Source organism: Cydia amplana, chromosome 24 (assembly GCF_948474715.1).
Source record: "Cydia amplana chromosome 24, ilCydAmpl1.1, whole genome shotgun sequence".
Taxonomy (NCBI): domain Eukaryota; kingdom Metazoa; phylum Arthropoda; class Insecta; order Lepidoptera; family Tortricidae; genus Cydia; species Cydia amplana.
In genome coordinates, this window is record NC_086092.1 from 4891428 (window position 1) to 4908266 (window position 16839).

A 16839-nucleotide genomic window follows, 5' to 3' on the forward strand; every position below is an offset into this window, starting at 1 on the left:
ATTAAATATTTTTGTCGCCGTTGGAATTAATGGAATAGTCGACGCTGAATATATGCTAGTACCTCACCTCATTTGAAGTAAGACATTGTAACACCTCATTTTAGAAAATGAGGTACTCATACAAACTCATTTTAAATTGATGTCCTACCCATCACTACCCTGTATGTTTTTTCCAAAATCTGTAAAAGCCAATCTTCATTAATTTGAAATCGAGGGAAGGTTTTCTAAGACCGTTTTCTCGTCGCAGCACGGGATCTGGTAGCTGCCCTCACTGACCCAAAAAGAAAATCCACCCTGTATACAAACTAACAGGGCAAGTTAAATAAAATTTTGTAAAAACGATATTAATTTATCCGAAGTCCGAGAAGACCTCCTGACATAGTTCGTACGAGTAACTACATTATACTTCTGTATTGTTTAAACATGAAATTACGCCATGGCAAGCATCATTATGTAAATTATCCCATCATAGGAGGTATGCAGTTTTACAGCTCCTATAATGGGATTGGGCAAAATACTACTATTTTTTATACATCTCTAGAGTCACAACATAATGTGTTGTATACCTTATCTCATGGTAAATGCAATTAACAAAACACATTCTAGTTTACACCAAGTAATAATTAATTACAATTTAATATATGAACTCACCTCTCTTAGCGAAGTTGTTAAGAATTCTTACTGGTTATTTTTTCCAGTGACACGACAACTTTTGGGTTGGCGCCAATTTCTTAAAAATTAACCGAAATTAATAAAAACTCAAACTTAAACAGCTCTATGACTCTTATTTATGGTAAAATATTGCCAGTGTTTATAAACTACTTTTACATACTTATTTTAGAGGATTTGTGGTTTTATGTCCCATTACCGGTTCCACGTCCATTATAGGGTCCATTACGTTAGTTATTTGTACAACAAGAACAATACTTATTTTCAGTCCCGTGAAAGCGAAAGATTCTATTAAAACACATTCTAATTTAGAATCTTGAGCGTAGCAAAATGCGATTTTGCTCACTGTTTTTAAGTAGCAAAGTAGATACCTTGTTCGAGCTTCTGATGTGAAAATAAATGACAGGATATAAATAATACAATAACACCACTTCTAGCAGTCTAAACTTTTCAAAATTATTAAACGCGGATTTTCATAAACGAACATCAGGAAACAAAACATTATTAATTCAGAGACTCGTTTTTCAAAATAGTGATCTATTAAAAGAAAATATAAGAAAACGCACTAATTGGAACAATTACCGTTTATTTCTATTAGTAAACGAAAACTGTAAAATTTCAACGATAAAAATTACCCATTTTAATATTATTCAACTTTTTTCGTGTAGGTAAGTTATCTTATCGACGGTAGCCCGAGACTGATTGATGCTGCGGTGAAATTCGCTAACTATTTAAAATAAACTGCGTTAATAAATTAGATTTCTTCATAATGACTTAGAATCTCATATTGACTTTGAATCTCATATTGACTTAGAAGGTCATTCTAATTTATCTTCAGTTGTATTTATGTAATGATGTTGTCAATTAAGTGATATTAAAAGGCAAGAGTGATCATTTTCCAATAAAAATGTACTTGACTGTTTCCTCCGTGGTTTTTACCTTAGAGCCAATGTTTTTTTTAGCACAGATTAATATTACCTATCAATAGGTATGTGTCTCGCGTGGCTAGGTGTTGATGTCAACTTTAGCCAGTCTTCTCTGACACCACGGGGACAACGCCGTCCTCGAAACGTCGGAGGTAAATCTTAAAACTTAAGATTAAGTCCCGTTGTACAATTTAATAATGGCAAAAATGTCTATCCCTCCCTGCCTACGAGGTACGGAGCAGGGCTATAACCGCGAAAATCGTATTTGCGGACATCTAATTAGGTACGCCTTCATTGGAGTAAAAGAGACAGAGCCCCACAATTTGCGAATTTCAGTTTTCGCGGTAGACACAGGAGGTACCGGAGTCGAACGAATCCCGGGAAAGGCAGTTATTTTTGTGTATATCACGAATTCTTGCCTGAGTAATTTATGTTATCTTGTGTATCTACGCATGTATTTATCCATCATAGTTAACATCAAAGTACCTACCCTCTAGCTTTAAACCACATTTCATTCGACTTCGTGTATTAACCTTCCTTTCATTATATATACTAGAAACCAACTAGAAACAGCCAAATTTGTACGTAAAAATATTAACCTCTATGAATCCAATACAAATCCTCGCCGAAATCATGATTTAGCCTTACCGGAACCCAAAATAGAGATGTTTAAAAAAAGTCCATACTACAGGTCTATCCACATAATTATATAATAGCATTCCCAGACAAATTAAATCAGAAGAAATTTATAATACATTTGTTAATAAATTGAAACAACTACTTATAAATAAAGCCTACTATACAATAGGTAGCCGAATTTTAGGAGGAATAACAATCTTATGTCCATACTTTCACACTTCACATGGTCTATTTTTCATAATCTTGCAAATACATCTAAGACCTAATTAGAGTAATTGTTGGTTTATGTAATGTAAATTCTATACATTGTTATGTTTTTTGTACCTATAAACTACGAGCATTTATTGTAATAAGACTTTAGTATAAGATTAAAACTAATTTGTAAATAAAATTGTAGAACGACTCATAATGCCATACGAATAAATAAATAAATTGCTATACCCTGTCCGGGTTCATGTTCACATATGTGTACCTTGTACATATACCTACTTATAATGTTGTACATGATTGCAATGATTAAATGATGATGACATACAGGGTGGATTTTCTTTTTGGGTCAGTGAGGGTAGCTACCAGATCCCGCGCTGCTACGAGAAAACGGTCTTAGAAGACCTTCCTTCGATTTCAAATTAATGTAGATTGGCTTTTAGGCAGATTTTGGGCAGATAGAAAAATGTGAATTAAATTTCACGTTTTCTTCATAGAAATGGAAAAAGTTTTTTTTAATTTGTGGCTTTTTAGTACATTACCGTAAGTTGACCTCAAGGAAACTATTGATACTGGATATGAATGGAATCGATTGGCATACAAAAATAGCATGTGAAAAATAAAAGTTTTCATTTTCATACAAATTGTATGGGAATAGTTTTCCTGGGTGGGTGGGTATTTTTTTTTTGGTCCCATACAAGCTTTTGATCCTCAATAGGAATGGGATCGATTGGCATAAAAAAAAGTTTGTCAAAAATGACCTTTTTCTGCACCCTGTATGTTTTTTTAAAAATCTGTAAAAGCCAATCTTCATTAATTTGAAATCGAGGGAAGGTCTTCTAAGACCGTTTTCTCGTGGCAGCACGGGATCTGGTAGCAGCCCTCACGACCCAAAAAGAAAATCCACCCTGTATACTACCTACCTAATCTACCTATGTATATCGTCGATGAAATGTCTGTCGGCAATTCAAGGGTAAACCAGATAGAGTTAGACCAAGATAAGTCTGTTTCATTTCAAACATAGACAGATAGAATCATACTTGCTGTGATTTTTTCAATTTTTTTCATGTGTTTTCTGCTTGGCAATAAAAGTACCTATCCTAAAATAATAGGTACCTACCTACCTACCTACGGTACCTACTTACACTTTACTTAGGTACACGTAATGTGGGCCTGATTTTTTAGGGTTTCGTAGAAAAAAATATGCGTCCCTCTCCTCTAACTTACGTACCATGTGTCTAACGAATATGGAAAACAGTCTTGAAACAAGAGCTTAATACATACTTTCAATGAAAACTATAGCAAACATGATCGGTCCAGTCGTTTTTGAGTTATTAAAAAAACTACTTTTCTTAGTAAATAACGTACAGTCAGCAGCAGAAGTAGCTAAGCGGGCGAGGTGTTCAAAATTACCTTGACACGCGGCCAGGCGTGTCTCACTCCGCGATTTCGTCGCTTTGCTACAGGGAGCTAAAAGTACATCCGTTCGGCCCCACTTTTGGGGAAAGCCATAAGCCGCGCGTGACGCTGTCGCCACCTAGCGGCCATATCTGTGCTGATCATAACAGACGCGTTTTGTTAGAGAGTGAGTCTTCTGTACTTAGTACTATTATTTATTCTGTGACGCGGCTCTTATTCTCTTAACAATAAAATCCCGTCAAGATCATTTTGACCACCTGGCCCGCTTAGCAACTTCTGCTGCTGACTGTACAAAGTGCTGCAAAGGTACCTACTCCCTTATGCTTGTAATGTAGGTTGTAGTATCATGACTTACTAATAGCCCCTAATTTTGCCTATTTTGACAGAACATTGCTGCCGCGACAGAACATTCTGACATAATAATGCTTAATAATATTTATTTGTGCAGAAAAAACACTGCTCTGAGGTCAAAACCTCGTCGAAACAATCAAATTGGTACAGTTTTTATGTGAAAACATGAAAATGTTTACTGCTCTTGCTTTTTAGGGTTCCGTAGCCAAATGGCAAAAAACGGAACCCTTATGGATTCGTCATGTCTGTCTGTCCGTCCGTATGTCACAGACACTTTTTTCTGAAACTATAAGAACTATACTGTTGAAACTTGGTAAGTAGATGTACTCTGTGAACCGCATTAAGATTTTCACACAAAAATAGAAAAAAAAACAATAAATTTTGGGGTTCCTCTATACTTAGAACTAAAACTCAATTTTTTTTTTCATCAAACCCATACGTGTGGGGTATCTATGGATAGGTGTTCAAAAATTATATTGAGGTTTCTAATATCATTTTTTTCTAAACTCAATAGTTTGCGTGAGAGACACTTCAAAAGTGGTAAAATGTGTCCCCCCCCCCCCCTGTAACTTCTAAAATAAGAGAATGATAAAACTAAAAAAAATATATGATGTACATTACCATGCAAACTTCCACCGAAAATTGGTTTGAACGACATCTAGTAAGTAGTTTTTTTTAATACGTCATAAATCCCCTAAATACGGAACCCTTCATGGGCGAGTCCGACTCGCACTTGGCCGATTTTATAATTATCACTGAATCAACAGCATAAATGACGATGATAATCAAAAGACCTAAAATTAACTGCAATGACAAGTTATAAAAAAGTTTATTCATGAACGCAGTTTAATAATAAATAGTTGAGCAAATTTCACCGCAGCATCAGTCTCAAACTACCGTCGAGAAGATAACTTACATCATGTTCATCAAAACGGTTAGTCATTGTTAATAATTGTTATTCAAATAATCACAGACTACTTATTTACGATACAAGTGCGAAAAATAGGAAATTCGCAGCGAGTGGCCAATTTTAAAACACAACCGAAGGGAGTGTTTTTAATCGACACGAGTTGCGAATTATCTATTCGCAAGTGTATCGTACAATGTTAATGTTTTATATAGCGAATGTGGTTATTATAGCTCAGGGTGTCGTAATAGAGCACCAGATGTACCATAAAGAATTTTGTTCGATTTCAAGACAGTTGTAACTATTATAAATCTTATTATTTGTTTACTCAAAGTACTAAATGCATGCAATTTTTTCTTGACCAACAGTTGCTCGTGTTCGCTGTCATCGCCGTCGCCGTGGGCTTTGTCGCCTGCTCCCCCGCTGTGGAAACCCAGTAAGCAAAAAATCCAAAGATCTCACATAAAACTTGATGTATATGTCGCAGCCAACTGGTTAAATTCACTAGCTAAGTACCCAGTCGCATAGCCCGTTCATTAAACGCCGGCAACTAATGGAATGGCCGACAAACAACCAGCCAAGTCATCGATTGTAATGTTTAACCAGATGGCTAAACGTCGTGTTTAAAGTTTTTAGGTAAATTATTGGACAGTGATGAATTTATGATGTTCGGTTAGATTGTTGTTGTTGTATTTGTTTATTTATTTTATTGTAAATTTATATATTTATTTTATTTTATGTTATTGATGATGTATAGGTACATGCGATTCTTCGATTAATTCTTAATTCCGATTTCCGCAGAAAGGCCGGTATACCGGCAGGTGAGGCATGGAACCAGCAAGGTTATGAGCAGAACCCGATTTCATTTTGGGATTTTCTTACGGGCGGCTAAAGACGTCAATTCTACTGTGACCTTTTGTGGCGCCGCGGCACCACGGGAACACAGCATGTTGTAATCGGCTCCTAAAATGTTGATTAAAAACCAATTCCTATGTAATGCCGCGAATGTGAAAATAAAAATTAAATGATTGGTAAACGAAACGCAACTGTAATTATTACACTGTCATAATACTCCCTAATTTATTTTTTTACAAGCAGAAACGTCTGCGACCGATGCTATTAAGCTTAGAATAAATTTAAAAGTGCAAAAATTACTGTATTGGGTAAGACTTGAACTCACGGCCTCTGGATCCAGAGGCCGTGAGTTCAAGTCTCACCCAAGACAGTAATTTTTCCACTTTTGAATTTATTCTAAGCTTAATAATACTCCCTATTCAACGGTAAACCACTCTAGAGTAAGACCAAAGAAAGTCTGCAGCGCTAGATTAAAAGTAGTTTTTAAAAATTAGTATGTGACAACACCACAGAAAATGGATTATGAGCCAACAGGAGCTGAGATTTAAATATTTTAAGTAAATATACCCGTCTCGCTAACGGAAGCGGCTCCTAAAACTAGTGCGATAAGGACAAGGCGAAAAATCCTGCGTAAAAATCTCAAATATCGAGGTTTCGTACTCGACTGTTTCCTCCTCCAAAACTTAACCAATCGTAACCAAATTTGGAAATCTAAATGATTATAAAATTATCTGTGTCGGACCGTTTTGCTTTTTTGGCTAATTGATATCAGTTTTGAATACCACGCCTCTCATTGCGGCATAGTCAATTAGGCCATTTTGGCCATTTTTGAAGGGCACTAGCGCCTTAAAAAATAAAAATATCAAAAAAAGCAAAACGGTCCGACACAGATATTGACAATATTAATCTGTGTTAAAAAAATCATTGCTCTAGCTTCAAAACCCACGGAGGAAACAGTCGAGTACGTTTGTATGGAGAAATGACCACTCCTGTTGGCTCTTAAATAGTCTTGATACTTGAGAAATTTCTACCATATTTTACCGTCTATGAAAAAATTAAGCTGTGCATTATGGTAAAATAAATTTAATTCCAACAATAGATGACACTATTAATATGTATACATATACTAATATTGATAAATAATATTGGGAGAATGTGACATTTGTCTTCATCAAAATTATTGAGCTTTTGTAATATCTGCGACGGTCTAGTGGTAAATAGGTACAGAGGGCCTACAGCGAACACCAAAGTTTGCAAATTGCGGGCACCTATCTCTTTTACTCCCAGTAAGGCGTAATTAGATTGACAGAGAAATTGCCCGCAATTTGCGAACTTCGGTTTTCGGAAAAACTAAATAAACCATTAGAAAAACAAGGGAGAGGATCCCCGCTCCGAATGGGAGAGGATCCCCGCTCCGAATCGTTTCTGGTGCAGAGGCTGTCCATAGCCATCCAGCGGGGTAATGCCGTGAGCATTATGGGCACTTTTGCACCGGAAGCGATAAGGAACGGGTTTGACTAAAGCCCCCTCCAGACTATGTAGTAACGGTATGTAATTATGTAAATATTTGTAATTAACAATAAACATACATTACAAATAAATTTTAGCTTTAACTAGTAGGTACCCATGCCGTGAGCATAAGCATGGAGGTTGTGGGTTCGAGGTCGAAACCCGGCTAGTACCATTGAGTTTCTCGAAATGTTAGAGGAAGTTCATAAGGTAAGTATGCCTATAAGGTGTGTCCAATTAGCTGTGAAACCTTAGTCTGTACTTACCAATATTATATTATCTATATATGGTGCAAGTATTAAGATGTTTCATTCTACTTACCCGTCATCAACTCCAAATTTTGTAAACATTATCGTTTTTGAGCTTGAATAGCTCGTGCTGATTTTTTACAAGTGTAAAATTATTCGTCATGCGGAAAAGTAACTCCCGCACGCCGGTTTTGTAAGGTTTCACCATGTTTTTTCCGTTCATCACCAAACACAACGAATATTTAAATGATTTTGACAAACACATACCATAGTGAATGACGTTTACTGACTGCTAAAAAACATTGCCATATATAGTTTTTTAATTCGCTGTCAAATTATTGCGCTGCAGACTTTCTTTGGTCTGACTCTACCTACTTTTATGTTGTAAAAGAAGGCTGGAATAATATATATCTCCGAAAAATTAAGAAAACTACTTTTAAATTCAAATTCAGAACTGTCACTATTCTGTCACCGGGAGATGCCACATGGATGCCACAACAACATGCATACACGGCACGGGAAAACTCTCCACAAAGCCTGAACGGCTGCTTCTAGAAGGCTAGATGATTCGCAGAAGACGTCCAGAGAACTGTGAATGATGATATTTGTGACACATCTAAATTACCTGTACTCTAGTATCTTGTTCTATTTGTTAAGCAAAATCGTCTGTAGCGTGGCTACTTACCGACGATCAATGCATTACAAACGCAGTGCTGCCCTCTCCAGCATACCGGAAAAGTACGAGGCTGATGAAGAGAAATGGGTTCCGAAGAAGAAACACGAAGTGTTGAAAGCGAAGTATAAGTGTTTGAAGAAGCTGTTTCAGATTTATGATGCGAGCGTTATAGGGATGTTGCCGATGCAAGAGTATGCTGCTGGGGATACGGGTGTGGTCGAAGATACTGATGATAGTAGGAGGAAGTCGAGGAAGAGGAAGAGGTCGCATCGGGTGAAGTTGGACGCGTGTGCTGGGACGTCGGATCATGAGATACAAACTGCTGTTCAGGTAACGCCTGACCAGGGATATATGATCACGTGCCATGTTGCGGAATTTCACTGTAACTATTTTTTTCATAATATAGTAAACTGTCACCCTATACATGAGAATAACAGCGCCCTCTTGACAATGATATATATTACTGGTCAGGCTTTAGTTTATGTTGCCTTTCTACTGAGGCGGAGATGAGCGACGTACGGGAATTAACACATAGCATTTGGTTGTCCACATCTCCTTCGCTCCGCTGGATTGTAATGCTGTTTGTTAATTCCTGCACGCCTCGTCTCACCTCCGCCTTAGTGAAGGTAGCCTTATTTTAATAAATTATCGCGTATAATTATAGCGCAGACTAACTTTAAAGTAAAAAAAGGTGCCACCTGTTTTTATGGCCTTATTGGGAAGAATACGGCAAAACGAGTATTTTTGTATAAACAACCTTTTCTTTTAATCTTAAGATTTGTGAGCTATCTTATCACCTCAATGTGGAAATCAGGAGCCCCACAAAGCAAGGTTACTTAACTATTGGACTTACAGTAAGGTTCCCTTTGGTTATATTATTCGCAAACCAAACTGGCCGGGGCCGCCGAGGCCACATTATTAGCTCTTTCACTTTTACTTTGACCACGATCATGTGTGTAGCTTACAGATTGTCTCAACCGCGCATGATTAAATTTCTAGTACTTACCTAATCTTTTTGCATTTTTTTCGCAAACGATTTTTTCTGCTCCACATATACAGCACAAATTAGTTTTGGACTTTCCACCACACACATATCTTCATAAAGCCCAGCCATACAAACGAAACATCCAAAATTCTCCACCAAAATTTAAACCTAAATTGTAGGAAATAGAGTTGATTTTGCGTTGTTTGAAAACGGAACGAAACAAAGCAAAAGCGACTGTGTTCCAATTGAACATGGTTTAAATTACATCGAACTGAATAGGTAGGTACTATAGGTAGGACCTTGGGCCTTAGGAGGATATGAAAGGTTAAATAACTTTCAGGTGGACTGTTCGAAAACCAACACATCTGAAATTGGATCGTGCACGAAAGCCCTATCAACCAAGGTCTACGCGGCCACGCAAGCCTCTCGGGAATCCTTGCTGGCCAGCGACCATGAGTGCGGCTGTCCCAAGACCAGCAATGTGGTGTTCCAGCCTGCCCCGTGCCCCTGTCCCAGGTTCATATTATTAAACCTAGCTTAAGTATCTATTTTTTTATCAAGCCTAGCCAAAATGCTACCCAAATTACTAACTCCACGCAGACGAAGTCGCGGGCAAAAACTAGTGCCCTATAAAGGAAAAATCACATTTCATACGTAATTCACATTTTGGTTAAGCCAGTTGTACTTTGGTATTTCCAGGCCAAGAATGAGTCGCCAACGGAAGCGCACACGGTTCCAATGCTTTGTGCAGCGCCTGCTCGGGCTCCGGAGCCCCAACCGGCACGGGTGCCTCGACACCGCCGTCAGCGACTGTGACGTGCATCGTCCGGAGCGGCGGAGGCACCGCAAGATCAGGTTCCGCCGCGCTCGCCGGCCGACACGCGCGAAGTCTGAGGGCGCGATGCGGGCGCCCGTGCACGTCTGCGCGCAGACCGTCCAACGCAACTGCCTCCTGGACACCACGCCGCGCCAGTGCCCCACAGTCGGCTGCCGGATGATGCTATACGGTAACCTAGGTTTTGTCCTGTATTCATTGTATTAATTTTGTTTTGTATTCATGTTACCTGTCGTGATTGTTTCACCGGACGGTCTCATCGGAAGATCAGCGCTGGAAGTCGCCAGCAACATGCTGGGGTGAGACCATTTCGTGGCACTTTATCCTTTTATGTTTTTCTAGCTGTTATGTATAATTTTCTATTTTGCGTTTGTGCTCATGAATAAAATTACTTCTATTCCATTCTATTGGCTGTATTCTTCCCCAAAATGTGCGATATTCATTCAGGAAAATGATGACAGCGTTAATATTTGCCCGAGTTACTAAGTTTTAACAGCGGCTGACACTATCCAACTGTCTTCTGCACATCACACCACGCCATGCAGTATCTCATAGATCAAACTAGAGACAGGGATTGAATGGTTTCCAGGCATCATCAACTACAACGACCACCTGAACCTGTGCCACTTCCCGGGCCGCCGCTATAGCTGCCACTTCTGCCACGAGGGCTTCGAACGCGAGGCCGACAAGCTGCAGCACGAGAGTGAACATATTGGTGAGCCGGCACTAGTTTATTTTAGTATCCTATCTACCTATGCACCACAATTAACTTTCACTTACTTAGGTTAGCTTGCAACGACCCGAAGTGGATCTTGGCCTCCGACTCCAAAGACCGCCATGCTACCATAATATATGCTACTCTGTCCAAAGCCGTTTCTGTCCAGTCAACGGCGCCGAGTTTGCTAAAATCTTTTTGCACTTCGTCTCTCCAGCAGTGGACGCCCGAACTAAAAAAGAAAAAAGGAAAGAGATCTATTGGGTGTGCACCCACCCAATAGATCTATACCTACCCAACCTTCCCTTTCAGGGCTAAACCTCCACCCCCCACTCCCTCCCTCTTCGCCCCCTGACACCAGCCGCTCCGGGATCACCAGCGTGACTCAAACGGACCCCGAACCCACGAAAGAGCACGATGAGAAACTTAAGAAAATCGTGTCGTTCTTCGACAAGATCGTCGACTCGACGCAAGTCTTTACAGATGTTAAGAAATCTAGGTAAACCTCGAGCAAATTACGAATTTTGTAGAAAACTTTCTATGTATTCTTTTCTCTATGGTCATAATACATAGAGTGCTCACTCCATACATCAGTTTTGGTACCAAAAAGACTATTATTTTCATAGTCGACATCTAGCATCGAGTAGCGGAATGATCAGTACAGTAATATAGTCTTTTGGTACCAAAACTGATGTATAGAGTGAGCACTCTTGTCTTACTATATTTCTCTATGCTTATGTTCAGCTCAGCACAAAGGGGTACAAGTTTGGGTCAGGTATAGTGGTTGCAACAGTTGCCAACAAAACCGCAAACAGTGCTAACAGAAAACCAATTCACAGGCACTCGGAGATGCACGTGCCTACAAGTAAGAGTCCGACGGACACTCAGACCGAAGAGTCGGCCAGCGACGGGCACTCCAAGCACGCCTCGAGCTGCAGCGATGACACAGGGAAGAGGCTGACTTACAGGTGATTTATAATTTTTCTTATCATCACAGAATAAATAGTTTAGTTGTGTTTGTTTTAGACGCGTTTTGTTAGAGAGTGAATCTTCTGTACCTAGGTACAGAAGATTCACTCTCTAACAAAACGCGTCTGTTACGATCACGACAGATATGATCGTTAGGCGGCGCAAGCGCTACGCGCGGCTAATGGCTAGCCACCAAAATTGTTGTGGGACCGATGTACTTGTAGGTACTTGTTGCGACGCGACGAAATTGCGGAGTGAGCCACGCCTGCCCACATACAATCGGAATGTGGCAAATTTACGTACGTTAGACACGTTGTTAAGCACCCATGCTCAGATGTAATTTTTGGTATTGTGATGTGGACACTACCCATAACTCAAGCTGCCCCACACTTAAACTTTACAATTTTCTGAGGCCCTACCACCGAACCACGTTGGACGTGTTGCCTATGTCACACTTACGTACGAATTTACAAGTGCGAGAGAGAGGCAACACGTCGACGTGGTTGGCGGAAACCACCATATTCCCATGTCTTAGTCTGGCAAATCAAGTTTGTCAGTAGAAATAAGCGATACATTTTAAAAATGTAAGCGCAAAGGACCGATCTTCAAAGAAAATATTATGGCCCTTTTATCACTGACATATTGATTTACTAGACTGTGCCAGGCGTGTCTCAATCCGCGATTTCGTCGCTTTGCTACAGGTAGCTAAAAGTACATCCGTTCGACCCCAATTTTGGGGAAAGCCATAAGCCGCGCGTGGCGCTGTCGCCACCTAGCGGCCATATCTGTGCTGATCGTAACAGACGCGTTTTGTTAGAGAGTGAGTCTTCTGTACCTAGTACTATTATTTATTCTGTGACGTGCATTAATTTTGTAGTTGCACATTTATTTTGGTGTGGCCACATTACCAGACTAAGTTTTTATTTGTCAGAGGAGGTAATCCTCATTGGATACTCCGGCCCGGTATTCGGTAGCATGGCCGACTCTCGGCTGTACTGGAGATTTGTCTCCCAACTGCCTACGGACTAAAGGCATCGTCTTGGGTCGTCCCATTCGTTTTTCGTCAAGTTCTTAAATTAGTCCTATTCTGCTTTCGTCACCCATTCTACATTCGTCACAATCGTCGGTGGCTTTCAATGTAGAATGCGTGACGAAAGCAGAATAGGACTAATTTAACCATTTGGACGCCAATAAGCGATATATCCGCACCGTAGGTTCAACGCCAAAGACCGATATCGGTCATAGACGTGCATATGCATAAAGTTCAATTTTAGTTTTGACATTTCGGTGACGTGGCGTCAGCGTGACAGCTTTTGTGTTTGACACGGCGTCGAAAAGGTTAAGAACTTGACGAAAAACGAATGGGACGACCCAAGACGATACCACCCCTCCACCCTGTAAAGTGTTTTGTTGCGAGAAACTCGGCGCTATCGGTATACGCGTTGTTTCTGGGCATGTAGTTGTGTGATCCGGGAAATATTTCAGTGTAGTGTATGACTGTATGTGATGAGTTGTGAAATGTTGTGTGTGTGGAGTGTACCCACGTTATAGTGCAAGATGGGGTCGTGTGTTTACTCAAGTACAACATTTTTTGAAGTGAAAACTTCTTTAGCGGCGCTGTGCACTTTTTGTGATGGGGAAAAAATGTTAAACTCGTAACAGGTGTCACGTGACCGTAAGACGGACACGTGACCTGATCGAAAAACTAGGTTAATTCAATGTCATTCGAGTTTTTCTTTATTGATTTAAATGCCATCTAGTGAGTTTCCATCTAACTGGTATTAATATAACTCGAGTACTAACAGTGATGTGCTTAGGGGTTTCAAGTAACGCGACGAAATAACGCTAGATGGCGTTAACCTCAATTATACATAGTGTTGCAGACATTTTGCAATAATGATTGAGTTTTCACTTTTGCCAGCACTCCCTGAGTGCAACCCGTTGTTTTTTTTGTTTCAGCTGTAACGACTTGAGGCGCAGGAACAATTACCGCCGCTCGCTAGGGTCCGACGCGATGTCCCAGTGCTGCTCCGAGAATTGCAACTTTTGCGGGGAAAATTTTGATTACTGGTAAGTACAGTTACAATAAAATCCCATGGTTCAAAAGTTAGAGGGCGGCGGGGACATATTTTTTTTCTTTCGGAGCGATTATTTTCGAAAATATTAACTTTATCAAAAAATGGTCTTTGAAAATCCGTATTTGTTTTGAAAGACCTATATCCAACGATATTGGGTCAAAACATTACGAACATTATTGTGTCAAAACAAAAAAATATTTAAAAAATCTTTTTCTACCTTACGTACCATAAAACATTTTTTTTTATAGTTTTTATGTTACCGTTCTGTCCCAATGCATGATTTATGTATCCATGCCAAGTTGCAGCTTTCTAGCACTTACGATTACGGAGCAAAGCCTCGGACATGGACATGGCGAAACTATAAGGGTTTCTAGGTGACTACGATAACCTAAAAAGGTTCCTTTAAAATAGTAGTGTCTGGTCAGCGGTACACTAAGTTTTAAAATGAATAAATGAACAACTGTACCAACTTTTAGAGAGCCTAACTGGCGCAGTCATACTGGATCTTTATCTGAGTAAGATAATCAGAACTCTATTTTTAGTTAAGTTGAATCTAAATTAAATCGCCATCAGTAGATAACCACTAAAAAGGCTTTAGTTAACATTCACACTTAACCCTTTCGACGCCGTGTCAAACACAAAAGCTGTCACGCTGACGCCACGTCACCGAAGTGTCAAAACTGAAATTGAACTTTATGCATATGCACGTAGGTCTATGTTGCTCTGTTGTCTGTGACCGATTAATCGGTCTTTGGCGTTGAACCTACGGTGCGGATATATCGGTCATTGGCGTCCAAAATGTTAACTAACTAAACGTAGTGCTGAAGAGTTACAATATTTATTATAGCTACAAATACGGCTACAATATTTTCCACTACTGTACGAGTCCCTGTATTATTTTGCCTATGTTTAGAAAACGTTCTTAAACAATAGCTACCACATAGTCGCTTGCCATAAGGACGCTCTGACAGGTTATTCGTATAAAGTTACGAGCAAACTTCGTCCTTATGGTAAGTGATAATGTGGTGCATTTGCTGAAGGGCTAAGACGGTCGGCTCTTTATCATTTGTCACCATGCTTGTCACGTTCTAACTAGTAAGTGCGAAAGTGACGCATGACATGACAGGAGCCAAAAACGCGACCATGATACCTGTCCTGGAGAACGTCACAAATACCTATAAAAATTCATGTGTCCCACAGTCAAGCCCTGGAGCGAAAGTTCGGCGAGTTCCACTCGTGCGGCGCGCTGCCCGCCCGACGCCGAGCAGGCACACACGCCATTTCCAGCGCGGCTACCTCCGTCGTGTTGGATCAAGCGTCCAGCATCGCGAGCTCCGTCGTCAACTGCAATGGTGTCCTCTGTAAGTAGATCGGTTAATTTCTTAAGTACACCTAAAGAAGCACAATAAAAAGCTTATATAGGAATGAATGTAGACACAACGGAGAAAACTCATACTCTTGCGAAATAAGCCATTAATAGAGCGTCACTTACCTCCGCGCTACACTTTTTATAGATTCGAAAATGCTATATCTATAGGCTTAAAACTGTCAAAATATAACTTTTTTATTTTATCTCACGTCTTTTGTGCTTATGGTTAGCCTAAATGTATGGCCCTTTACTGTTCTTAGGTATTTTCTTTTAAATAAGCGTTCAATCACTAGTCTGTCAAACAACTTTGTCAGTAGAAAAAGGCGCAAAATTCAATTTGAGACGCTTTGTGCACACATTTTTTAAATTTGCCGCTTTTTTCTACCGACGGAAATGGCTTGACAGACTATATTCCCCTTTCAGCTCTAACGGATAACTACGAGGACCCCAGACCAACCCTAAAGCCCTCCACCAGCGTAGTTTTCACTGCGTCCGAGTGCAGTAGAAAAGTCAGCACGCGCTCTCTAGCCGATCGATTCAAGAGCTATAAATGGGAACCTTGTACTAGGATCATACGCGTGTGACACCTAAACCTATTTCACAAGCGCCATCTTTTTAGCGGCAAATTTGCGGTCACAATATCTTGCACTACTTTGCGCGTATTACTTTTACTACTTTGGAGTGGTCAATCTAAAAAAACATTAGATCCAGAATCCAGAAAAAACGGTTTAATTCTTTAGAAATTGTACTGTCTTGTGCTTAGTTTTGTGCTGTTATAGAATCGTGAGAAGTGTATGTGGGATGTTTAAATATTGAATATAAAAAAATTAGTATGAACCGCATATTGTTTTTTATTTCTCCTATCCAGGCCGCGTAGCTAACATGACAATCGCTTACGCTTCGTAGCGATCGAAACGCAACTGTCACTGTTGCACTATATAATATGAAAGAGTGATAGAGAGACACAAAGCGATTCGATGGCGAAGCGATAGCGATTGTCACCTTGGCTAGGGCGTCAGGGCACCATATCAAACTCATAAAACACGTGACAATCATGTTGGCAGATATACAGGGTGCTTCCTGTAACAGGAGCAATAAATTAAACTGTAGGCTGGATTCCTCAAACTGACCAACATTTGTTCAGCGACTTTTGAAAATAACTCATGTTTTGATTATTATTACACTTTAAAGTTTATTCTAAGACGCAATGTATTGCAAATTTTGTTATGTTCAAAGCGTGACAAGCAACGTCAAACACACTGATGTCAGCTTCGATCAACACGGGCTTCCGACACGTCGGAAGGGATAGGCCCAAGCGATATCTTGACATTCAAATCATTCTGCCATTTTTCGCGGGGGGGAACATGCACACAGTCGCACTTCTCACACACTTACATACAAAATCCTATCTGTAATGACGACACAAATACATAGAAAATGACACACGTCAAAGACAAATCTTGCAAACCTCGATCTCTTTTT

General features: G+C 39.8%; 1 protein-coding gene across 1 annotated transcript; it reads left to right on the top strand.

Moving 5' to 3' along the window:
* Window positions 1-8284: 8284 nt before the first annotated feature.
* On the top strand, window positions 8285-15941 carry LOC134659009 (uncharacterized). Its single transcript, XM_063514616.1, has 9 exons — window positions 8285-8736; window positions 9732-9907; window positions 10091-10398; window positions 10816-10941; window positions 11254-11440; window positions 11781-11909; window positions 13870-13980; window positions 15189-15349; window positions 15781-15941. Exons 1-9 carry the CDS (start codon window positions 8326-8328, stop codon window positions 15939-15941), a joined length of 1770 nt encoding a protein of 589 aa, XP_063370686.1. The 5' UTR covers window positions 8285-8325.
* The last annotated feature ends 898 nt before the right edge of the window (window positions 15942-16839 follow it).

Coding starts and splice junctions, on each gene's coding strand:
- LOC134659009 (XM_063514616.1), top strand. CDS start 8,326: ATGATGATATTTGTGACACATCTAAATTACCTGTACTCTAGTATCTTG. Junction 9,908..10,090: donor GCCCCGTGCCCCTGTCCCAG/GTTCATATTATT, acceptor TGGTATTTCCAG/GCCAAGAATGAGTCGCCAAC. Junction 10,399..10,815: donor CTGCCGGATGATGCTATACG/GTAACCTAGGTT, acceptor AATGGTTTCCAG/GCATCATCAACTACAACGAC.